This window comes from Haliotis asinina, chromosome 16 (assembly GCF_037392515.1).
Source record: "Haliotis asinina isolate JCU_RB_2024 chromosome 16, JCU_Hal_asi_v2, whole genome shotgun sequence".
NCBI classification, from domain to species: Eukaryota; Metazoa; Mollusca; class Gastropoda; order Lepetellida; family Haliotidae; genus Haliotis; species Haliotis asinina.
This window is the reverse complement of record NC_090295.1, coordinates 9,204,412-9,230,833: the sequence shown is the minus strand read 5'-3', so window position 1 is coordinate 9,230,833 and position 26,422 is coordinate 9,204,412. Positions and strand designations below refer to the sequence as shown.

General features: G+C 40.6%; 1 protein-coding gene across 2 annotated transcripts in view; it reads left to right on the top strand.

The window, feature by feature from the left end:
- The window catches only part of LOC137268418 (uncharacterized), a 37,387-nt gene extending 28,073 nt beyond the window's left edge, over positions 1–9,314 (top strand). Inside the window, exon 3 of one of the 2 annotated variants that reach the window (XM_067802984.1) lies at positions 4,484–9,314. In XM_067802984.1, coding sequence (XP_067659085.1) covers positions 4,484–5,408 — 925 coding nt within the window. In that variant the 3' untranslated portion in view covers positions 5,409–9,314. The remainder of the gene's footprint in view (positions 1–4,483) is intronic. The other variant, XM_067802985.1, reaches the window with a different exon arrangement.
- The last annotated feature ends 17,108 nt before the right edge of the window (positions 9,315–26,422 follow it).

The following is a 26,422-nucleotide window of genomic DNA, read 5'->3' as shown; positions in this document are numbered from 1 at the left end:
TATCAATATGCTGCTGATAGGAGGCCTGAATATGGGGGTGTGTGGGGGGTACCCCCACATGAACTTTAGACTCCGGGGGTGGCGCCACTATACCTGTTTCACGTGGTGGGATGTGTGGGATATAGGGGGTGTTAATATCGGGGTTGATACCCAACTTTTGATCCGCCGTGGCTATGACTATTTTGTTGTTATAACCCACCACTTTTTTTACTCTCAGTTGCATATCACTCGGAGCCATGTACAGCCCCACGCCGAACACGTAATTGACTTTCGATCTGGCGTATTCTAACACGTTTTGGTAACGGTCGATGGCCCGCGGGAGATCAACTGGAGAATTGATAGCATCCTCAACGTTGGAAACGAACTGTTTCTGAGCGTCGAAAGCAGTTCCCTTACCGAGGATGTTGGAACGCGTCATCGACTGCGCACCCAACAGCGCCCACACGTACGTTCGAATCGAGTCGTTCAACCTGACTACCCCGGCACGAGTGAATCCTTTCGACGTGTCCAGCATGAACATTTTCCACCCGTCTGCGGTTGACTGCTCCACTTTCTGGACTATGAAAGCAACACCACCTTCAAAGTCCATACGATCATCCCTCCATTCATTACTCGACAAAGCAAAGTCCTGCCTAAGTATACCTCGTTTCACTAAATCATCACTTGCATCTTTCACTGGTTTTGGTCCATATTTGGTAGGTTTAGGAACAATATCATCTAATGCATGGAAACAATTCTCAGTACTAAACATTTTTCGTTTCATAAAGTTTGTTAGTAAATCTTTCTTAAATGCTTTTACTGAGAGCCCATCGCTGTAAGGAATACCCAACCCGTGGTTCAGCCCCGGCAAACGCCAATCCGTCTTCGGGTTTATTTCGAATTCATTGCAAATACGTTCGTAGACCCGTCTATCGTACGGGTTGTTTGTTGCGTCCCACGCTTTGTCCTGTGGGAGGGGGGCGCTGATCTCTTTAAGGATACGTCTGACCTGGTAGTACACGTGGAACTTGAACACAGACTGACTCAGCGGTCCACGCCGAGTGTCGGTCAATGTCACACCACACCCCGTTGTAGCGCACCACACGGCAAAGTTTAATTGATTCTGCCAGAACTGCATAGGGTTGTTGAACCACGCGTGGACTGCCTTGATGTTAGTCACCGAAAGCTTATACTTATCGAACACATCTAAAAGCTGGGCATTGAAATACAACCCAGGAGCAACCACGATCTTCATGGGGGAGAAATCTACGTCCAGTTTAGGGTAAAACAACATTTTAAAACTCTTATATAATGAGCATATATACTCTAACATGTACATAACACTTCCAGGAATAACGAGCGGTGAGGCCGTTCAGCTGACGCACGCGATCGATAACACGTCAGACCAACTCGAAGTCGCACTCTGCAATATCACCTACCTACCGCAATGGACTAACATCAACGTCAGCAACAATAAGCCGTTCGTCAGTGGAACTCGCAGCCAGATAACTGACGGCTACTACAGCGTGTGCTCTCTAAACGACGAGGTCTTCAAACCCCTGGGAGCCGAACTCAAGATGAACGACTCAAACGGTACAGTGGTGTTAATCAACAACGGAAGAAACCCCTTGAGGCTCGGCCGACCATTAGCGAGGATACTCGGTATGTCTCCTGACGAGATAAAACCAACAACAACCGTCACAGGCACGAAGTTACCCGATCTAGTACCGTACCGAGAGCTGTACATTCATCTCAGTCAGGTGAGCACAACGTACAACATTCAAGGAGGTCACCCTTCCACTATACTGAGAGCAGTGCCGGTGAAAACTGAGAAATACAACGACGGTAGAACCGAGTCGTTTTCACCACGGCAGTATAAGAGATTAATCCAGGGCAACATACCTGAGCTGACAATATCGGTGTTAGATATAAATCATAATCCTGTAAATATAGGATACCTCAGCTTAACGCTTCATGTAAAATGACCAGCGCACAAGGGCCCGGAGTGAAAAAATGCGTCAATATCGGGATCTCCGACCTCGGAGACACGCGCGGTTTCGACGCTCCCGGAGTAGATGGTACATCGTACGCCTTGCAACTGAAAAACAACATTTACAAACGCGTTGAAGTCCCCTCCGGTGGAACCCTAAGTGATATAATAGATACCACAAGAGCAAAAGTCAACACTAAGTACGCCCTTGTCAACACCGGTAATAACTGGATAATATACCCATCGTTCGGGGGTAAACTGTTCGACTTAGACGATGTTGAGAGCACTACCGTCGTCCAAAACAAACCATATATGCTCGTCTTCACCGAAGATGACAAGTGAGTGTTGTTACCCGATAACGACTGGTTGCTCAATATTAGACTCGTCTCTCCTTACGTGTTCACGGATAACAAAGACAACCACCTAAACAAAGTCGTGAACAATGGAACCCTGCTAGTGGCTTACGTCCCAACTCAGAGACGTAGCGTAGTCGTCAGCCCACTCAACACTATGGCAGCCCACATGCTATCGAGTAAACCGGCCATACAAAATGTGAAATTGCAGTTGGTGTCTGAATTCGAAGGCGTGGTCACTATACTAGAGAGTCTACCGGCAAACTCAACACTGATCATCAAAGTCTACCTAGGGGAACCATCGAGGAATGGGGAATGATGTCGAGATCGTGAAGGGGATCAAACTCGGGTGGGTGAAACGACACCAGTATCAAGTTTGCAACGTTTACGTGCGGGTGGGTGCCGACTCCAACACCAGTCTGCAGGGGGTCAACGTGATCGTGGAAAACAAGATATCACTAACCAATATCTTCCTGCCTAACAACATACACTTCATGGGTATGAAGTTCACCCCTGAACTATTATCAGAAAACCAGTTGGAAATTATATCGTAAATAGTATAACAATGACCAGTCATCGTCCCAACACTACGCTTAACGACCTAGGAGATACGGAGGGATTCGATCAGCCTGGTGAGGAAGACGCCTTATATATCCTGCACTTCAAAGACAACGTGTACAGACGGGTGTCGTTATCAGATTTAAAAGAGCCCAAATGGTTGATCAACTTAACACTCGCCTCACCTTATCTCACATTAGACGAATGGGGGGATATCTCTAAGATTAGGAACAACGGTATCTGGGCCGGGGATTTCATTCCGGAGAGGGAATTACGCATGATAACTATTTGGGACGGGGAAAAAAAGGGGTTAAGTACTGGGTCAAACAATAGATTAACATTTAGCAGTAATCCTGATAGAATATTCCCCCCTTTCACACTCATCATAGAAGTCGTCTTTACGTCTTTATTCAATGAAAACCCCCCAACAGTACACCAAATTTTACCCGGGGTGTCAATACACTGGTCTAACGAACACATGCACCAATATTGTCGTATTGTTATACAACGGGATACCACAGGTTCTATAAACCACTTAATAAGCCTCAGTGGGGTATTACAACAGAAAGGTATATTAGCCTCTCACCTATTACCCTGACTAATAGTCTAGATCTTGTAGACTTCAAATACATTGATAGACTTTTAACTGAAACCCAATTAAAATATCTTTCAAAATATATATTATAGGATGGGTCTGTACCCAGTCGTAGAGGAAGTAGCGAAGACGCTGGAAACCGTAGATGGGTTCCGCTTGAGGCAGTTATGTGATGTGAAACGCCAACTAGAACAAGACCGTGACACGCGGAAAGCACTATGTAAGAAGTACCATAGAGCTTTCAATATCGTGGACGGGGCTGACACTACCCTTATGGCAACCAGCATGGGACTAGGGGCGGCAGGTGTTGGATTGTTGGCTACCATCGTGGCTGCACCTATAGTGCTAGGTATTGAAATAACGGCAGGGGTGGCAGGGTTAGCAGGGTTGGCACTTAAGTTATTATCACGCAGACTGCATCGTAAGGCATTGAAACACGACGAGATCAGGGTTCTGGCCAAAGCAAAGCTCAACACAGTAAGTGGGCGTATTTCCACGGCACTCTCTGATAGTAAGATCTCAGAAGAGGAGTTTCGTTCAATCCTCTCTGAACTCACAAAATATAACGGAATGAAACAAGATATTCGGTCCAAGTCTCGTAAGTCTGCTATCAGCGAAGACGAGAAAAAAAAGTACATAGAACAGGGGATACAAAAAGCCCAGCAAGCCTTTATTATGAACACCAAAGAGATCATAGGCGGTTCACGTTAAACTGTTTCATCGATATAAACGTGACATAGGCCGGGTGATCGTACCGTACGGCACAGTGTTACCTCCAACACACGTTAAGTAGTAGGGGTAATAGTAGCAAGAGCTAAGGGCCCAACCAAAGCCTTATTTAGTAAATAAGGCTTTGTAGAGACTTTTTTAAAAAGTGGTCCAGAACCCCCATTGTATATACTACTGCCCTAAAACTAGACACCTAACTGAGACACGCCCAACTCTTGAAAGGGAATCAGATATCTTCTACAAGTGCCTTCTTTACTATAAATCATCACTTGTTTTCAGAAATCGGTGTGGATTCGTTCACTGCCCTGTACCTCTCGACACATACCCAGCCTTCATTTCTGTCCTCACTACCAGTGTGTCGTCTCCCAAGAACGTCCTCCCTGTCAACTACCCTGGACCTCCTTACAACAACCTCACCCGCTGCTACCCCGCCGTGCATGGCAACTTCACCGACGTCAACACTCTAGTCACGGCGTTGGAGACCAGCAGATACTTCGGGACAGACAAGTTCATCTTCTACAATTACAGCGTACCAGACCAGATCAACAAAGTCCTCCTGCAGTATGAGAGAGAAGGCATAGTGGAGATGAGGAGCTGGAGACTTCCCTTTCCCTCCGAGGAAATCCACTACTGGGGACAAATGGCGACTATCCACGACTGTGTCTTCTCCCAGCTTGGGGTGGCCAAATACGTTCTCCTTGCAGACATTGATGAAATTGTTGTGCCAAAGAATAACGTTTCATTGGTAGATCTGGCTGACAGAATATTGAATACAAAGGATCCAAGTTCTCAAAAACTATACGGAGCTCTTATGTTCCAAAATGTATTTTTTTCACTCTATGAAAATGAGACAACATACAAGTTTAGTGAAAAAACGATTGCGAAGCAATTCAAAATGAACGCATTTCTGCATACGAACAGGTCACGCACAAATGGTCCACAGTTCAGGTCAAAACTTCTTGTCAAACCCGAGGCTGTAGATCTCATTCATGTTCACATAATGGAGAAGTTCCTTCCAGGATGGGCGATGTATGTAGTCAGACCAGAGGTCGCTCTAATGCATCATTATCGGGGAAAATATGACAGTCAGAGCCTTGGTCCATGGAGTCAGGATTTCACCTTTATCAAATACAGCAGCAGCTTAATACCTAAAATAAAGAAACGACTTTTAGATCTGCAAAGTAAACTGGGAATACAGATTTGACGTTTGTAATATAAACGACAAGATCCTTTTCGCGTCCATAAGGAACTGATGCTGAAGACAGTTTCGGCGTGCAATGCAGTTTTATGGAATTGTTCTCCTGGGTGAAGAAATGAGGCAAAGTGGGTGTAAGTGAAACCGAACATATTTATGGGTCGTTATGGACTGATCATGGCACATGTTTATTTTTAATATTTTCCTGGATTTGTCATAGTGCATGTAGATGGGTATTCTACCTTAGTACCTTAGTTGATTCTTCCTTCATTCATCATAGAAAATGGTTACCCCTCATCCTCCATTGCATGCAATGTTTCAGGAATGATCATTTGTTTCAATGATTGTGAAATGTTCCATGTAGGCATTTGGTATAGAACCAGCGTTTGCTGAGTACCAAAACGAAACCTCTGCGTCATGATTTCAAGAAGTCATGTTCTGAAAATGACAATGTTTCAGACATTGAAAGTTCTTAGACTGAAGGATTATTGCCCCCTGGCTCTGGTTTAGAAAGTATCTGCTTGGGGGACAGCGATCGATGGTTCGAGAACAATATTTGCTCCTAGAATAAGTGTATATGGATGACAACTTCTTTAATACTGGAACACGACGTTTCGATACAGGTTCTTGTATCGTTTTCTAAGTGTAAATGATACAGGGAGAGAACAGGCAATATATATACATAAACTAATTAACAAGTGATGATAAAGTCAAAGGGTTAACAATGGATAAAAGGATAACATGGAAGCCTGTAGTGCACAGAGCCTAGTATGAATACAAGTTGACAATGTGATGATGACTAAGTAAGCCAGTGAGGTACACAGAGTGGGTTGTTTGTACAGTAAGTGAGTGAGTGAGTTAACATTTAACGTCACATCGGCAGTATTGCAGCCATATTGTGACGAGAGCATTCTTAAAAATGGAATCTATGCATATGATAAAAACCTGTCGACGAAGGACAGTAAAACAACTAGAATATCACGATGAGAAAGAAAACTAGCGTGCAAAAATTAAAACTAACATCCCTATTCAGACAACACAATATAAAAACAGGCTATATAGATCACCAACAACTGAAAGTAGATCACCACACTAGGGGCCACGGGGACTTACAGTACTTCTGCTACCTGCATGGTCCCTAGCTGGATTTACACCATCCTCTCAGCTGCTGGTGACTGTCTGCAAGATTAGCCACAAATTAAAATGACAGAAATACTACGACTAAAAAACAGGAAGATCAAATTTGACTTCAAATATTTTGGGACTTACGTACCCTCTCAGGAGGACAATAATTTTACAGTGCTTTAACCCCCCTCGAGGATACAGCCACTAACACTCTAAGTTCCTAATTCGAAATTCCAAGCATAAAATATTTATATATTTACAATTCATTTAGCAAATCTAATTCTTTTAAAAATGCAATAATTAAATGAGAACTAACATTATTAAAAAGATACTTAAAAGTTTTTGAATGAAAATATTTATCCCTTGTGATGGAATATTCAACACAGTCAAGCAGGACATGTTTGACTGTGATTCTTTCATCACAAGGGATACAAAACGGAGGATCTTCACCTTTTAATATATAGTCGTGAGTATACCTCGTATGGCCAATGCGACATCGTCGCATAATGACCTCTTCAAATCTGGACTGACAACCCAAGTAAGTATAACCGATATAAGGTTTTATTTAATGTAATTTATTTATACATACCTGGGTGTCCCACTTCTTCTGCATCAGATCACGGATATAAGATCTTATTGTAGCTTTATAATCAGAGTATGGAATAAGAAGTGGTGTCACAGATTTGTTGAGTGCCGCCTTAGCAGCAAGATCGGCCATTGTGTTACCAGAAATGCCTACGTGACTAGGTAACCAACAAAGGACGATGTCGCACTGGCCAGTAGCAAGATTATTGTACAATTCAATAGTTTCTATTAAAAGTGGATGTTTACAAGAAATGTTTTTAATAGCCTGAAGGCAAGAAAGAGAGTCGGAATATATTATATACTGTTTACGTTTCTGGTGTCTTTGAATATATATAAGAGCTGTTAATATGGCGTTAGCTTCTGCTGTAAAAATAGAACTATTGTCTGGTAATCTAGAAGATATTGTTCTTGATCCAATGACAGTAGCACAAGCAACTGCGCCACCGTCCTTGGACCCATCTGTAAATAAGGATTTATAGGTGTGAGGAGGAGAATATTATTCATGAAGCACAGGCAGGATTTAGGAGCAATTATTCTACCACTGACCACATTTTCGCACTTCACGCTATGGTTCAGAAATACTCAGTTAAGAAAAAAGGAAGGTTCTACTGTCTGTTTATTGATTTCTCTAAGGCCTTTGATACAGTTAATCACAAAATTCTGCTGTCAAGTCTGAAAAGAGTTGGTGTGGGTGGTAAATTCTATAACATCTTGGTATCAATGTATGATAGGTTGTCAGCCTGTGTTAGAACATCTAAAGGTCCGTCAAGCTATTTTGATTGTAGTATAGGTACTAGGCAGGGCTGCATCCTCAGTCCCCAACTGTTTATTATCTTCATTAATCAGCTCATGCAAAGTATGGAGCAATTTGGCGGCCGTGGTGTATTTATTTCACCTAACGTTAATAACCTATATGCTCTAATGTTTGCGGACGATGTTTCCTCAGTCTCAGATACAGCATTCCAGCTACAGAAGAAGATTCATGGCCATGAGAATTTTTGTCGAGTCACTGGTATGAAGGTCAATATTGATAAGACTAAGGTTATTGTGTTCAGAAATTGAGGGCCCCTTAGACAGTATGAAAAGTGGTTTCTTCTTGGGCAAAAGCTGGAAGTTGTTTCATACTACAGGTATTTGGGTATCGTGTTTACTCCTAGGTTAGTGTGGACTAAAGCTCACACTACTCTTGCGTCACAAGCCAATAAAGCCGTTATGGCTATCTTTAGATTCCAAAAACGTGTAGGTTTTCTGTCATGTGCAGATCTTTTTAGAATATTTGATGCTATGGTAAAACCGATTCTCTGCTACGGTTCAGACATTTGGGGTGTTACCCACAGTAAAATCATCGAACAAATACAGATAAAAACGTGTAAATATTTCTTAAAAGTTGGTAAAAATACTTGCAACAACATGGCACTAGGTGAATGTGGCAGATTCCCTCTTCAGCTTACTTATATGTCAAGGTGTAGACTTTTAACTCTCCCAAGTTGTAGGTTGCCCTACCAGTGTTATTTAATGCTAAAGTCACTAGATGAATCTGGACGAACGACTTGGGCATCTCATATCAAGAATATATTATATAGACTTGGGTTTGGCTTTGTCTGGATTGCACAGGATATTGGTAATATTGATGTCTTCGTGTCTGTTTTTAAACAAAGACTATCTGATAATCTTTCACAAGACTGGTTCTCATCGCTACATAATACAACCAAGTGTTCTAATTATATACTCTTTAAGTCCACCTTGAATGTCGAATCCTATCTCTCTATAGATATTGCCCCATATTTGAGAAATTCTTTAACAAAATTTAGATGCGGCAAATATAAACTTTGTTCTGAGACTGGCAGATACAACAATATCCCTTATGATTCAAGATTCTGTCACTTTTGCTATCAAATGAATTTGTATGTAATTGAAGATGAAATACATGTTTTACTTTATTGTAAAGCCTACCTAGACATAAGAAAAAAGTTTCTGGATAAATACCTGAAACACCCTATATCACAACACAGTTTTATAAACATTATGACTTCAAAAAATATAGACGTTATAAAAAAACATGCCTATTTTTATATAATGTTGGGAAAATAAGAGATTCTGATGTATTTAGATAAACGCATGTAAATTCTAACTATACCTATGTTTGTATTTTGGGCCACTGGCCTATTACTGAATAAAATGTCTGTCTGTCTGTCTGTCTGTCTGTCTGTCTGTCTGTCTGTCTATATTTATGTTTCAATTGATTATATTCTTGTTTATACTGTAATTCATTCGTTTCTGATTTTTTATATGTCGTTAATATTAGGTCAACTTGTGGCCTAACCAACTGTCAAGGAGGAGAAGAAAGAAGACGGGAAGGCGATATACTTTCCAGGTCTATACCGGCAGAAGAAATAAATGGTTTAATTCTGTGCCCAAGAGGTGGAACAAGAGAAGACTTTTTCTTATACAAATCCTCTTAAAGCGGATTGAAGACACAGTTATAGGCAGGGTTAGATTCATTAGAATATAATTTAGTAATGTATTGTAAAGACAATTTTATACGACGTTGATTAAGAGATGGTTCATCGGCCTCAACGTAGAGACTATCAATAGGTGAAGTTCTGAAAGACCCAAGACAAAGTCTTAAGCCTTGATGGTGGACAGAATCAAGAAGTTTAAGGTTGCTTTTGCAGGCTCCACCATATACGATGGAGCCATAATCAAGTTTCGAGCGTATGAGTGATCGATACAGGTGTAAGAGGGTTGCTTGATCCCCTCCCAACTTTGAGTTAGAAACAACTTTCAACAAGTCAAGTGCTTTCAGGCATTTAGTTTTAAGTGATTTAATATGTGGTAAAAACGTTAAATGTGAATCAAAGATTAGACCCAAGAACTTGGCTTCCTTCACAACTTTAATGGGAGTGCCATCTAGAGATAGTTCAGGGTCTTTATGGGGTTTGTATTTACGACAAAAATGTATGCAGTTTGTTTTCGATTTAGAAAATTTAAAGCCGTTTTCAAGACACCATTTATCTATTTTGTTTAAACACAACTGCAATTGCCGTTCAGTGGTATGCATATTTTTTCCCACGACAAGAAATATTAAAATCATCCACAAATAACGATCCATCAATTGAATCGTTTAAAACTTTGGATAAACTATTTATCTTTATGCTAAAAAGTGTAACAGACAAAATACTGCCTTGTGGAACACCCTCCTAATGATCAAACAGAGTAGAACCCACTCGAACTTGAAACTGTCTATCATTTAAAAATTTGGCTATAAATTGTGGTAAACGACCTCGCAAGCCAAAGTCATGTAAATCCCTCAAAATGCCATATTTCCAGGTTGTGTCATATGCTTTTTCAAGATCAGAAAAGATAGACACAGCATGTTGTTTATTAATTAGTGCGTTTTTCACAAATGATTCCAGTCGCACTAAGTGATCGACAGTACTTCTGTTTTTGTGGAAACCACACTGTATATCTGTGATAAGATTATCTGTTTCCAAGTACCAAACAAGTCGATTATTTATCATGCGTTCCATGGTCTTGCAAACACAGCTAGTTAATGAAATCGGCCGATAATTGGATGGATCAGTATGATCACGTCCAGGTTTAGGTATGGGTACTACTATGGCGTCACGCCATGAAGGAGGAAAGTTACCCGATGTCCAAATACCATCAAAAATATTTAGGAGAGTTTCCAGACAGGATTCTGGTAAATGTTTCAGGAGTTGATAATGTATGTTATCAGCTCCTGTAGCAGTATCATGAGCTTGATCAAGTGCAGTATGGAGTTCATGAATAGAAAACGTTTCATTATAGTCTTCCCCATTATCAGAATTGAAATTAATAGTTTTCTTTTCTTCTTGTTTTTGATATTGCTGGAATTTTGGTACATAATTTGAAGAGGAAGAGTGTTTAGCAAGGGTTTCACTCAGTTTATTAGCAATATCCGATTTATCAGTAAGCAATTGATCTCCATGTTTAAGATGATGGACAGTAGACTTAGTACCTTTACCTTTGATTTTCTGGACCATGTTCCATACCTTGGACATAGGTGTCCGAGAATTTATTTTGGATACATAATTTTGCCAAGATTGGCGTTTGTTCTGTTTAAAAGTACGTCGTGCTTTAGCATTTAAAATCTTAAATTTATTTAAATTATGCACCATAGGATGGCGACGGAAATAATGTTCTGCTTTTTTCCTTGCCTTCCTAGCTTGTTTGCATTCATCGTTGAACCATGGTTTTCTTATGTGTGGAACTACAGAGGACTTTGGTATACACTCATCAGCTATGGAATTCAGTTCCTCAGAAAAGCATTTAATAGCATCAGAAACGTCAATAAAACGTTCAGGTTTAAGTTTTTCAGCACACAGTGTTTCATATAAAGCCCAATTAGCCCTTTTAAAATTTCGTGTTGTTGATGGAGGAACATCGGATGGAGTTACAGCTTTTAATACAGTAGGAAAATGGTCACTTCCACAGAGGTCATCGTGGACTGACCATTCGAATTCATTTAGTAATTCTGAATTTGTCAGTGACAAATCAAGAGCAGAATAGGTCCCTGTACCAGGGTGTAAATATGTGTTGGAACCATCATTATAAATACATATATCATTGTCAGAACAAAAGTCCTCCAACAATTTACCTTTAGTGTTTGTATTTACACCACCCCAGAGTGGGTTGTGTCCATTTAAATCTCCCATTATAATACAGGGCTTCGGGAGTTGGTCATATAGAGCCTGAAGATCAGTTTTGGCAAACGTTGAAGACGGCGAAATATAAAGAGAGCATAGCGTAAACGCTACATGTAAAGTAATTCTCACTGCCTGCATATTAGTATTAAGTGGAACAGGGCTTTGAATAACGTCTTGTCTGACTAGAATGGATGATCCGCCAGTGGCCCTATCACCCGGAGGTGAAAAACAATGATATGCATTAAAATGACGAAGGTCAAATGTATCTGTTTGTTTTAAATATGTCTCTTGGAGACATAACGCTGAAGGTGTAAAACCTTGGACTAATAGCTGTAATTCATGTAAATTAGTCCTCAGTCCTCTGCAATTCCACTGTACAATATTATTGGAATAAACTATCGTTTGGGGGGATTTATTGGGGATCTACCCCGCACTCTTTTGGAGGGCGACAAGCTATGTGCCCTAGAATGGACGTTTTCAGAAACGTCCATGTCTTCAAAAGACCCATATTTGTTGAACAATTGAATTCTATTTTGTGACCCTTTAGGAGCTCTGCCACTTTGTTGTTTTGAAGCATCAGACTTTGGCTTAGATTTACTTTTAACAGTTTGCTGACTGTCAGCTGTCGATTTAGACTTCGAGAGTGACTGAGATGATGATGATTTGTGATCAGAAGACGACTTTGAGGTACTAGGAAGTGATTCCTCAGTCTGAGATGATATAGCAGGGTACAAAAGCTGTGGAGAATCGCAATTCACCCATGTCAAGGTAGTTTGGCAGCCTGTGGATGATTTTGTTCTTTTTTAGCTTGACTCAGATCATGTTTTTGCTATTGTAGCATAACTTTCTGGAAGATCAGATCTCTTTACCATTTTTTTGCCTCGGAAAAGGAGATATTTTGAGTAAACTTTATTCTGTTTATCTCCATTTGCTCTTTCCAAATTGGACACTGTTTAGAAAATGACAAATGATCGCCTGAGCAGTTGGTGCATTTTTTATACTCACTGTCACAATCTTCTGTGTGTGTGTTTTCTCACCACAGTGAGCACACACAACAGACAATGTGCAAGTATTTACACCGTGTCCATATTTCTGACACTTAAAACACCTAAGCGGGTTGGGGATGTAAGTGTCAACACTGATATTACAATATACTGCTCTTACTGATTTTGGAATACTTGGAGAAGAGAAGTGGAAGAGATATGTATTAGTAGGTTTTGTTTCTGAGTTTATCCGAGTTGTAAATCTTTTAACAAAAGTCACCCCTTGATCTTTCATTTCTGATACGATGTCAAATTCAGTCATATCTGCAAACAATTGATCTCGGTCTCTAACAATGCCTTTGCTCGTGTTCAGAGTCTTGTGTGGAGTAACTGAAACCTGGACTCCAACAAAGAGCTCAGTTGACAACAGGTTGGTTGATTGCTGTTTCCTGCTACATTCTACAAGTAGGGAACCTGAACGCAGTAGTCTGATATTTCGTACCTCACCTGCTATGTCATGTATACCTTTAGATACCGCAAATGGGTTTAATTTGAAAGGTGATGTGTCAAGAGTCTCGATCACTAGAAATCGTGGCCAGTATTCAACGGACGGAATAGACGGTCGTAGTTCATCATCATCATTGTCAAGTTGACGCTTGTTTCTTTTAATGGGGGTTGTGTAAGCCATAGTTACTTTAAATATGGTTCATCATCTGAGCTCCCCACCCACCACGGAGCATCACAAGGACAATGCCAAAAACAAGTGGGCCTCCGACTTGCAGCACCAAGGATACTCAGATGATATACTCCAGCAGAAGAATTATAAATAATTGATCTACCAGATTGGCCCATGAGCCACCGCCTTCGGGCATAAGACTCTAGGCAAAATTCATATTATCATATTTCACAATCCAAAAAGTTAGAGATCAATAGTAGTGCCAAGAAAATTCGAACAATTCAAAATAATATTTGTGCAATGACACATACACAGTCCATGCACAGGGCTTGGCGTGACCAGCCGATTGGTCGAACCGGGCCCATTCGACCACCCGTCTAGGCGAAGTCAGGGGTGAAGTGGTATATTGAGCAACAGGAACACGGTTACAGGTCCCTATTGCCCTCAACCACCAGGATCCCCTCCTCCGCCGACACAGGGCCGCAACCCACGGCAAACGGGTTGGTGGACCAAATATCCCCCCCCCGGGTCCACAACGGGGGTGTCGGCGAGCTCTTGGCGTTACCCAGCACCCACCACGAGGAGGTGGCTCGCCACGGGTGCCTTTTTGTACAGTAGGCTAGAGTGGTTTGATGAGCTCATCGTAAGTCGTGGGGATGGGGTAACCTTGGTCTCTGTTAATCATGGGTCGGTATCTTTTGATGTTGATAGCTTCAGTTATTTTCCTTTTGGTAAATTCTGATTGGTTCTTTGAGAGGATGGTGCAGTCAGACCAGTTGATTTGGTGATCGGGATGGGCCGCTATGTGATCTGAAACTGCTGATTTCTGGTCTGATTTGATGGTAGATTTCTGATGTTCCTTGATTCTGGTGTCGACAGGCCTGGATGTTTCTCCTATGTATGAGTGCCCACAATTGCAGTCAATTTTGTAGATTACATCCATGGGGTCAGGTCTAAGGCTTGCGGGTGTTTTCTTCCATTGGCCTGTAGGAGGGTGTTGATGGTGACAGAGGTGGTGAAGGTGGTGTCTATTCCTGCTTGTTGCTTAAGAAGTCTGCTGATCTGGTGGGAGAGTTTGCCGATGTATGGGATGGAAATCTCTATTGGAGCCGATTCAGGTCGAGAGGGTTTGGTAGCAGGTGGCGATAAAGATCTCCTCATGCAGTCTTATAGAACATACATTCTTAGCTCTTCTTGCAAGTGTGGAGTACAGTATACCATAGCTTTGACATTATAAACTTATTTATCACAGTAGATTTTCCTTGTAAGGATAACCTTCTTTGTGACCACAACCCTAACAGAGATTTGATTTTAGATGTTTGGTTTTTCCAGTTTTTGCTTTCACACTGAGTTTTATCTGGACCAAGGGAAATTTTTGACACAGTCGTTTTTAACAGTAATTGGCTGGATAAAGTTCACATTGTTTGACCGGACTTTACCTAAATACAACACTTGAGGTTTCGTTAGATTGATCTTTGCCCCGGTAGCATCACAATAGCTATTTACAGTGTATGAAATAGCGTCTGCCCGGCGGCCCGCTGCCTGTTAGGTTCATGGCGGCTCACAACTCTATTTAATAGCCAACTCCAATCCATTTTCCATGGGTATATATTTTACCATGTCATTGACTACGGGTGATATTTTGAAAATAGTTTACAACTGTGGTAGCTAGTCGACGTCTGTATGTATAGTTCATGATCAAGTTATGCTTTCTAAAATTTACTTTTGCATCTGTTTAAGTGTACCTCACTATAAGCAATTCTTTGATAACAGTATTTTAACACCTTACCTGAGTTTCCTGTTTTTAATACGGGCTGAATACATGTTCACAGGGCCTGCAACATCTTTCAGTTATCAGCCTGGTGGGCGTTCTGGTCTTTTTTTAGGAGTTTCATACACTGTCATTTACTGTGTCGAATGTATTATATACAGACTGTGCATCAGACACTGTCTAGGTTGTGTCGTCTGTATGTTGATATATTAAAGATGAACGTTGATTTGCGATTTGCACCCCATTAATAAGCAGGTTCAAGGGCTGACCAACAATAACAAAATAGTAAGTTACTGAGGGGATCGCTTTGTCTGACAGATGGATCTATTGGAAAATATGGTGTAAGGTGACCATTGATTTTCACATTGTTTTTTTAAGTCAGTATATAACGTTTTAATCCATGAAATGAATGCTTCACCAAAATTTAATCTTTCCAAAACCTTGAAAATGAATGAATGTGAGACACGATCAAATGCTTTTTTCTTGATTAATCGTGATTAGATAAACCTCTTCATTACCCTTACCTGCGATTTCAATAACGTCTCTCACAGAGAGAATGTTGTCAGAAACATCCCTTCCTGGAACAAAACATGACTGTTCCGATGAAATTAGTTTTGACACAATTGTTTGTTGAGTAACGAAGTAGGTCTAAAATTTCTTATGTCTGTTTTATCGCCCCTTTTCTTATAGAAGAGACGAATAACACCCTTTTTCATTGATCTTGACATGTTTTTTTCATCAAATATGCACTTTACCACTCATCCAAATATGGGTTTAAGTATCTCCCAGAATGCAGCATAAAAGTCCATCATTGCCTAGGGATTTATTTCGCTTCATACCTTTCAAGGCTTTAGTTAAATCTTCTAAAGGAATATCAACATTACAAATTTCTTAATCTTCATCTGGTAGAACATCAGTTATTAGATTTAAAAATATATCTTGTTCATATCGATCAGTTTTTCTGATGGAATAGAATGAATATGCGTGACCCAGAATCTCTTCAGTTCGATGAGTTAAACCATTTTTTGTTCTCATTTCTTTGATCCAATTGGATTCTTGTTTAACTTTTTGTAAATGTAAGAATAAAGATGTATTTTTAATCATATTCTAAAGTCCATTGAACCTTTGAGCGTAGAATAGCCCCTTGACATTTATTTTGCTCACAAATCTCCAAATCTCTTTGAAGACTTTGGATGTACGTAAGATCATGATTCGGACGTATAGGTGAATATCTAACAATATTAAATTGTTTTGTAGTTTGTAGTATTCACATCTTTTTTGTTTGCTTTTTTGCAAGAAAAAATATATTGCTCATTTTGTCAGTTTATATTTAAGATGTTCCCAGCATATCGATGTTTCTTCTTAAGTGTTTCTTCATAAAGTGGACATAATAAACTTTCATTGATAATGCCTATCACTCTCAGATAATTTCAAAAAACAAGTTGCATGATTTAAATTTAGACAAACCTGTAAACGTAGAGGTTTCCAATTCTTTAAAGAGAATCGTCCTTGGGGTACATATATGCATTTTCTGCTGCCGGAAAATGTCAAGTGACAGTTGTAACAATGTTTTAATAAAATACTGTACACTAAACAAATGTTTTTTTTTTGTTCATTATACGGCCCCTCACCACGTGGAGTCACTCCTCTGCCGCGCATGCGCAGGCAAAGAGGTAAGCATCGAAGCGCGTATCATTATTCCTCCTACTGCATAATGCCGTGAACAGAATTGCGGGGAGGTGGGTGGACCTACCCTAAGGACGATTCTCTTCAAAAAATTGGAAATCTCTAAAGATTTGTCTAATTCTGTTTCATAGAGATCGTCCTTGGGGTACATATATACATAAACTCAGACTCCCAAAGACTGGCGGGTAGGGGGAAGGAATTCTGGTACAGTACGTAATTATAGCGATAGTAATAACGAAAATTAACTTACGCAAATAATCTCACCTGTGTACTCCCGATCCACGAGAGGCACTATGGGAGAGAACCGACAGGGAGCAACCGCACCGGTACCGACCTCAGAGCTAAGCATAATATAAATAGCACTGTAAAAGTGCAAACATAACCCCGCTCACATCGTGATTTCTACAGAGAGCACTGTAAGGGGGAAACCCGACCGAAGACTGACAACAAATCGATCTAGATCTCAGTCGTGGGATATGTCAACAGTGAAGATATGCACATATACCCAGTATATCAGCAGCGTCAACTGACAATCAACCAAGACTCACTCGGCCAGGTTGGCAGGACACTGTCCACTAGAGAGAACAACACGGCCAAACCGTGCACGCTCACGTGAGTGTGTATCAAGCTGATAGTGCTTGATAGACGTGCTAGCCCTGCTCCAAATAACAGCAGAGCAACTCTCTTCAATGGCCAGTGCCGACGCGAATGCTTTGGAAGCGGCTACTGCCCTGACCAAGTGAGTCTTCAACCCCTCAGGGGGAGGCTAGCCCTTAGGCTGGTACGCAGCACAGATGACCGAAACTAGCCAGCGAGTTAGTGTCTGTTTGCTAGCCGGAAACCCAGCCTTTCCACCACCGTAACAGCAGAACAGCCGGGTACCTGTACGGATCCATTGTGTTCGTTCGATATAGACCTTGAGGGTCTTGCAGAGTGTTCGTTGCAGAGGTCCCCGATGTAGAAGGCTGGGTGAGAATGGGAAGTTCGATAGGAGCTGTCACATGGAAGGCGTGATCAATCTTCAGACGGTAGGATTCCGGGAGGCGAATACTGACACGTTCTGTGTGAAACACAGTCAGCGCTGGGTCTGCAGACATGACATGTAAATCACCAACCCTTCTCCCAGATGTTTAAAATACTTTATTCAATACTTTATTCAAATATACTGAAAGGCCACAGGCCTATAGTACAAGCAATCAACTTCAAAACTTTAGATAAAAATCAGTGTAAGTACAGCATACAGATACATCATGCCATAGCATATCTTATTCAGCACATCACATGTTATGTAATTAGTTATGACAAATGGGTACCTACATGTAACTAATATTATGTTCTAACATATATTCAGCTCTGAATTTCATTGCATAATACACAAACATTGCCAGGTTTTGAAGTATAATTTTGTTTCTATTACTCAATAGGGCAACAAATTTGTGTTGGTTTGCATGCACACTGTAGTATTTGTTGATATAAAGATTTCTCAATCGAGTATACACCGGGCATATTAAAAGAAAATGATATTCATCTTCAATGGCACATTGATCACAAAGCTTACAAATCCTATTCTCTCTATCAATCGCTCTAAATCTTCCACTCTCAATATATAAATTTTGCGAGGAACATTTAAATCTACTTAACGCCGTTCTAAACTTTTTGACATTAATAACTGACAGATACATTTCCTGGTCTAGATTATATTTAATCATTCTATAGTAAAGACATTTGCTCGAAAGAGACATGTTTTCAAACCATTCTTGCAAATACATATCTTTTAGTCTTCTCGTTAATTCTGAAATAAACAAGTTCTTAAAATCGACATATTGATTGTTCCAGACATATCCAAAGCCGTTTGAGAATAGAAATTTTCTAACTGCAGTAACCCAGTTAGTGTGACCGTTTCTATCAAATAGTACCAACATATTGTAGCATTTTTTGGGTAAACGATACGGGGGCATATTCAATAATTTTAACCAATATTTAATTACATTTATACTCGTAAATAGCGACATTGGATATCCACCACATTCTCCGTAAACCATTAAATTCGTTGTATTGTGTTTAACACCAAGAAATGTCTTGCAAGCTTGTAATTGCACCCGTTCAATATCTGGTAGATGACTTAACCCCCAAATTTCAGCTCCGTATGATATTATAGGGTAAATTTTTGCATCAAATATCTTGAAGTACGAACTTATATTTAAATCTCCAAATACATTCAGTTGCTTATAGAGACCCATCATGACCTTCTGAGCTTGCAGACTTGCGTATTTAGCATGTGTTAGCCATGAGAGACAGTGACTAAAAAATATTCCCAAGTATTTATACGAATTGGTGGTTTCTAGTTCTATGTCCCTGTACTAACATTTCTCATTTTTCGCTAGGCGCCCTCCCCTTTTGAAAACTACTACTTTAGTTTTATTCCTGTTAACCTTTAACTTGTACTCATCACAATATGTCTCTAGTTCCATTATTAGTTTTTGTAAACCTGCCACAGTGCTCGAGAATAGGACAATGTCATCTGCAAAAAGCAGCAGAAATACGTGTACAATATCTGGATGCAATTGGATTCCATTTTCACAATTCATTTCAATTTGAGTTGCTAGTTCATTAATGAAAAACGAAAATAAGAATGGGCTAAGTATACAACCTTGCCTCACTCCAAGCTCTAGGTTAAATGTATCTGACAATTCATTATTATTTCTGACGCAAGCTTTTACACTTTCATAGATATTGTGTAACAGATTTTTCATTTTCGGGCTAAGTCCATGAGTACTGAATGTATCCCAAAGTTTCTTCCTGTCGACAGAGTCAAACGCTTTTTCAAAATCAACAAAAAGAGCATATAATTTACCACCCTTGAAATTAAGATAACGTTGTATAATACTATGTAGGATAAACATATTGTCTATGGTCGTATACCCATGTCTAAATCCAGCCTGAGACTCACTGATTTTATTCATTGCTTCCCCCCACGTCACTAGTCTTTTATTTATGATAAAAGTGAAAACTTTACTAAAAATGCTTAAAAGTGTGATTCCTCTATAGTTGTTTGGATTGTCAACACTGCCTTGTTTATGAATTGGAACGATAATACCGATGGACCAACTGGATGGATACGTTCCACTTTCAAGAATGATATTGAACAACAGTTCAGGTAGGGCGCTATTATATCTGCTGAGCTCTTAATCATCTCAGGTAAAACATCATCAACCCCAGGCGATTTATTACATTTTAAGTTATTGATACCATCAAGTATTTCTTCTCTACTGATCGGAGAATCCAACATATCCTTTGTTATCTCAAAACTAGAGTCAGAGGTTTGAGATGCGTTTAATGTTTCTACCTTATCATTTACTCCTTTCTGTTGATCAGTTCTGAAATTGAAGAGGCCACTAAAATGCTGATGCCAGTCATTCATGTCAATACTGTTGTTTGATATGGTAGGGTTCTTCCGATTTAAGTTTTTTCCAGAACTTTTTTGAATCTATATCCGCTTTTTTGTTCTTATAATAATCAAGCTTTTTTGTTTACAAACTGCATTATAATATATTATTATTCATTTCTTACTTGACAATAATCTTCAAACGTTTCCTTGTCTTTTACCTTTCTAAACTTGTTTAGTAATTTACACCGTTTTCTTTTCAATTTTTCGCAAGTTCCATCATACCATTTGTTTGATATTCTACGTATCATACCAACTTTACGTTTCATATCTTCCGCTGCGGAACACACTGCGTCTGTGACATATCTAATGCTATCGTCGATATTTGTAAAAGCAGAATCGACTGACTTGTCAAACAATAACTGAATGTTTTCAGACAATAGATTTTCTCGAAATACTTCAACTTTATCCTGTTGCCAATAAAACCTATAGGCCTTATTTTAATTTCTTTTAGTGTTATCTAAAGATCTAACATGTTGTGCGTTTACTGATAAGGTAACAGGTAGATGATCTGATTCAGTACGTGACTGTATGCTAAAGTCACAAACATGGTCAAATAACACGGACGATGATATTATGTAATCTATTACACTTGCCCCGTTGTTACCTATAAAAGTAAAGTCTCCAACTTCTGTATCACCACCACAGCGCCCATTCATAATATGAATATTCATGATAGAACAAAGATCTAGTAAGGATTTACCAAAGTTGTTTAAGGTTCTGTCAGCGGAAAAACGTTTCAAAGTAAAATAGTCTGTTAAAAAGTCCCACTGTGATGCATTTTGGTTTTCTGTATAATCTAGAAGGTCATCTTCTACAAAATCTGGGTTTGTACTAGTTCGGGCATTAAAATCTCCGCCACTGAGGATATAAACATCGGGTAAACCAGAAATGATATCTAATAAGGACTCTTGGTACATAAGCACTCCGTTTTTACAGTTTGGTGATAGTTTATCATACCAGGTCGAGCTCTCCGGTTGAATGTAAACACATGAGTATAGAATGTCTCTGTCTAAACCAAACAGAACTCGATCAAATAATATGAAGATAGCATTATCTGTTAGCTTTATCCATTTCTTATAACTACAAAACTGACGACGTATTAACACTACCATTCCACCGGATAGTCTCCCACTAGTAGATAATTTATCTGCTGTTTTCACTATCACATCATGATCAGGGAAGATATTCTGTAATTCTACATCACTACTCCAAGTTTCACTCAGGCCAATTACATCAAATGATTTAACAATAGTCAATAAAATCGGTGTCACATAATTTGTGTATAATTCCACCAATGTTCCAAAACAAAAAAGTCACTGAGTCTGTCGGGTTATCATGGTCATTTGTAGTAGTAATGTGTATGTTAGGAATTGGCTGTACATATGAGTGTTTCCGATGCGCCGTAAAATGTTCCTTATGAGACTCAAGGCCCTGGCCACACCCCTAGTGGGTGACGTCCATGTCCGCGTAACGTGAGTCAGACCTGGGTTTCCGGCTGAGTCCCTGGTTACTTCCACCCCAAGCGTTGTTACGTGTGCGTGAACGTGGTCCTGTAGCCCTGTTCGAGTGAGCCGTGTTGTTCAAGGGAACTTCCATCAACTTGTTACCTTTAAAGTAGTAACGCATGTTGGGGTTCTCTGTACGCCGTCGCTGTAGCTCCTGACGTTGGAATGTGGTCAAGTCGTTAGCGATCCCCACTCCTTGACTTTTCAATTCACTTCTCAGCTTGACCGACCGCCATTTGTCCTCCCAGTTGCACATTCTCACTATAATAGGCCTTGGTTTGTCCCCCCTTTTACCAGACAATCTGTGGGCCCTCTCAATATCCCTGGAGACTAAGGGTGGAAGATCAGTACCTTCCCTGGCCTTATTAAGAATGTCTAGCACTTTCTGCTTACTGTCAGTGTAAGTCTCTCAGGTACATTATACAGAACTAGGTTGTTTCGTCTGCTACGCTGTTCCTGGTCTTCTATCCTATAGTCTAACTCCTCTAGATAACTCTCCATATTATGCGCCCGTTCATCTAGTGCGTCAACATCCAGTCTGATCACATGCTGCTCTTGTTTATTGGAATTAATATCATCTCTCAACTTCTGTATGTCAATCTTCATGCTGTTGATATCACCTTTAATCGATCTGATGTCTGTAGCTAATCTGACCTCACTAGTCTTAATCTGTTCCAAAATGGTGCTCATCATATCCTCTAAACCATCTACAGGGCCAGGGTTGAGTTCTATGTCACCTGACAGCAGAAGCATAGACGGGATCAGTCTCTTAAGAGGCAAAGCTGCTCCTGCCCTCAGGTATTTGTAACTCATGTTACTGCCACCAGAAATACGGCCTTCCATGTTAATAGGTGAATGGAAATAGTCGATAGACGTGAGAAAGCACGATTGACAAATCCCAAGGTGGGCTGGTTCGCCTGACAACAGGTCGAACCCTATCCACGCCAGCTAAAAAGCGCAGCACGAGAGGGTGCTGCCCCAGAAGAGCACCATCGACAGGGGTGTGAAAGGTGGAAATAGCGATGGAGTAGCCACGAATGGTCGAACCCGCCAGGCCTTCTTCCAAACGAGCTTGCAAAAAACCCTATCTGAACACCAGCGCACATAATGGGACCACCTATAGTCACACTGAACGTTTGTAGAAGCCAGAAGCCAGACCTCTGTCTGCAACTGCCACAGGAATTCCACGTGCCTCGAGGCTAGACCTGACAGAGGCCAAGCCACCCACTGAATACGTGGATTGAGATGTGGCGCGCCGTTGGAGAATGTGAGAATGTCAGGTCAGATAGGTAATAGAACAGGAGGCTGAGAATTACCGGAAACCAGCTCTGTGACGGCCAAATCGGTGTCAGGAGCACAAGCAGCCGAGCTGGCTGGGTGGCCTGCTGGGAGAGGACCCGGGGAATCAGGGGAAGTGGTGGAGACGCCCACAGAACCTGCCCCGTTAAATCCAGTAGGAAGGCGTCGGACGCCAACGTCGTCCTCTGGTCCAGTATTCAAGAGCAGGACACGTCCCGCCGGACGCAAACAGATCCACCTGGAACAATCCGTACAACTGGGAGATAACTCTGAATATCCGATCGAGCACCCACTCGTGGGGGGCCAGGATCCGGCGAGAGAGAACATCTGCTCGCACGTTCTCCAGCCCCAGGAGATAAACCGGAATCACCTGACAGTCGCACTGAAAATCCCATGTCTCCCAAAGGAGCGCTAGGGACACCGTGCCACCTTGGATGTAAGTCATGGCCGTACAACTGAAGACAAACCACCTGGCCCCTGACATGATCCAGAAAGCGCTCAAAAACCAACCGAGCAGCTCTCAGTTCTTAAACATTAATGTGAAGACAGGCTTCGGTTTCGGACCAGCGTCCGGGCCCAGAACGCCCTTGCTTGGCAGCTGGAGCTGTATCCGAGGAAGCCAAGCCTCCCCCGAGGGCGACCGAAGTGAACACACACTCTGTTTCTGATACATGGTGACTTCTTACTGTACGGCCCGGCTGTACATGCAATTCCATCACGGTATTATTAGTAAGAAACATGAAAACTTGCAGAATATGCAGACAAATGATGTAACCACGTCCACCCTCAAATAGATCAAGGGAGGGAACCTGTACCCTATTGGCAAGACATTCTCGTGGCAGCTGATGTGTGTCACAACTGTGTACAGCTTGGGTACTCTTCAGGCGCAAAAAAAGAAGGAAAGATGTCACAAAAAACTTGTGAAACAGAATGCATCGTCGGCAGGATTCGAACCTGCGCGGGGAGATCCCAATAGATTTCTAGTCTATCGCCTTAACCACTCGGCCACGACGACCGTTGCTGTCACACGTGGGAAACATGCCTCTGGTCTATGCAAACTAACTTCTCCACACGCTCCAAAATATGTCAGGCCCCAGTAACATTCTTTAACACATACAAACTCCAATCTCTTACTCTCCCACTTGTACAAAGCAAGACAAACTAGCTCATCTTCAAGACAATGGCTGTATTCTAACTAATAACGTAATAACCCCCCACCCCACCCCCTGTATGTATTCTGCCCTACACCTGTCAGCAATTATCTGATATGTTGTAGAAGGCACTCCACTTACTTGGGAAAACAATAACACACAGATCCGCATTCATGTCGGAATAAATATTTTCCGGCACTGTCAGTTCTAAACTAGCAACACTAGGGCGTAATAATCACAGGCCTGCTCCAAATGAATGTATATCTTGTAAGAATGACTTCTCCGACGGGGAAAAGTACAGCAATGCAACAACACATTTACTTCGTGGCATTTGCTTTTCGCAATATGAGTTTATCGATCGTCAATTTAAACAGTTCAATCAAGACGAATTTCACGAAAGGCACGGATGTCCATCATACCTATGGTACACCCAGAGAACGCACTCGCCTGTGCTGTCCGGTCATAATCACATCATAAGAGTGTTCGTAACCTTTTTCCATGAACAAATGCCCACAACCTTGTCAGAAGCTTTTTAGGTCTGCTCCAAACAAGGGAACATATACCTTGTGAAGATGACAAGGGACATTTACAGCAATGCGACACATGGTTTATTAGGTGTGAGGTGCTTGTTTTGAGGGATTAAAATATTTAATGGTGTACAAAGGGCGATGAGGTCTCCCTTTGTCCCTAGTTGTCCCAACAGAATAGTAATTTATCTCTCTTCGACCACAGACAAATACGCCACACGTACCAACTCGTATTTATATGTTCGTCCGTCCTTCCGTCTCGAAACTGTGTCCAGAGCATATCTCTTACAGTTTACATGCTAGGTTCTCGTAATTTCACACACATGTTAATCGTTACCCATAGATGTGTTTGCTATTTTAAAGTTTTTTTTCAGAATTTTGTTTTTTTTATCTGTTTCCATGGAAACATGACTGTAGATGCAAGAACAAAATATTCGATACTTGCATGAGAGTTTATCATACATGTATTCATAATCAGCTACAATTTATCTTTGAAAACATTCTTGAGACGTTGACTGATAGATGAATGCTTGAATAATACATCAGGATAGACGTTTCACGAATCACCTACGCACAAGCAAGTCACATTACATAGTATGAAGAATGTATAATCGTTGAGCTGGAATGTCAGATTGAATAGATGAATAGTAACCTATATTGAATACGATAAACTCAATAAACGTATTGCCTCACAGGCAATAAACGTTAACTTTGCCACACGGTTTAACGTTGCAATCATTGAGAACTATAGACCATCACGCATTAAACGTTGAAAGATGAACACCATACCTACCTCACTGTCTGCAAACTTTTTGAACAAGTGTAGATGCAAGAGCAAAATATTCGACACTCGCATGAGAGTTTATAATACATGTATTCATATTCAGCTACAGTTTATCTTTGAAAACATTCTTGAGACGTTGACTGATTGATGAATGCTTGAATATCAGGATAGACGTTTCACGAATCAGGGGCATTAAGAAATCTGTTCAGCTCTGATGAGGTTCTAAACACTACAATGTAAGCAAAAAACAATTCCATAATCTTTGCTCAATGCACTTCAAACTTATTTACTTTAGGCATTAACAAACTTTACACTGTGTATTGAAATTGTACAAAGACATTTGGTTGAATACGCATTTGAACAACATTTCATTAAACTTATCAAAAAATTATTTACCAGTAATTGTATATAATTCAATATTACTACAACTAATAAAGGAATAAAGATAGAAGTAATATGAGTTCAAAATAACTTCTATTTGATCCTTAACATGCAGTAATTAGTAGACAGTGAGGTAAGAAACTTTCCCGCGTGGTTGTCAGGTACAGACTGAAGTGCATGCTTTTTTCGACCACATGCAACCTTAGGGATGTCATGTGATAAACAAATGCTCGAAACGAGGCTAATTTAAATACATTATGAATGTTAGTTAAATTAGTTACAAAAGTTCTGGCTGGTGCAAGTAGGGATTGAACCAGTAAGTTTAGGATTACAAATCCACAGCCATAACCATAAGACCAACGAGTTAGATATTTGAATCTGAAGTTTCAGTAAACTTGAGTTTAAGATTAAGTT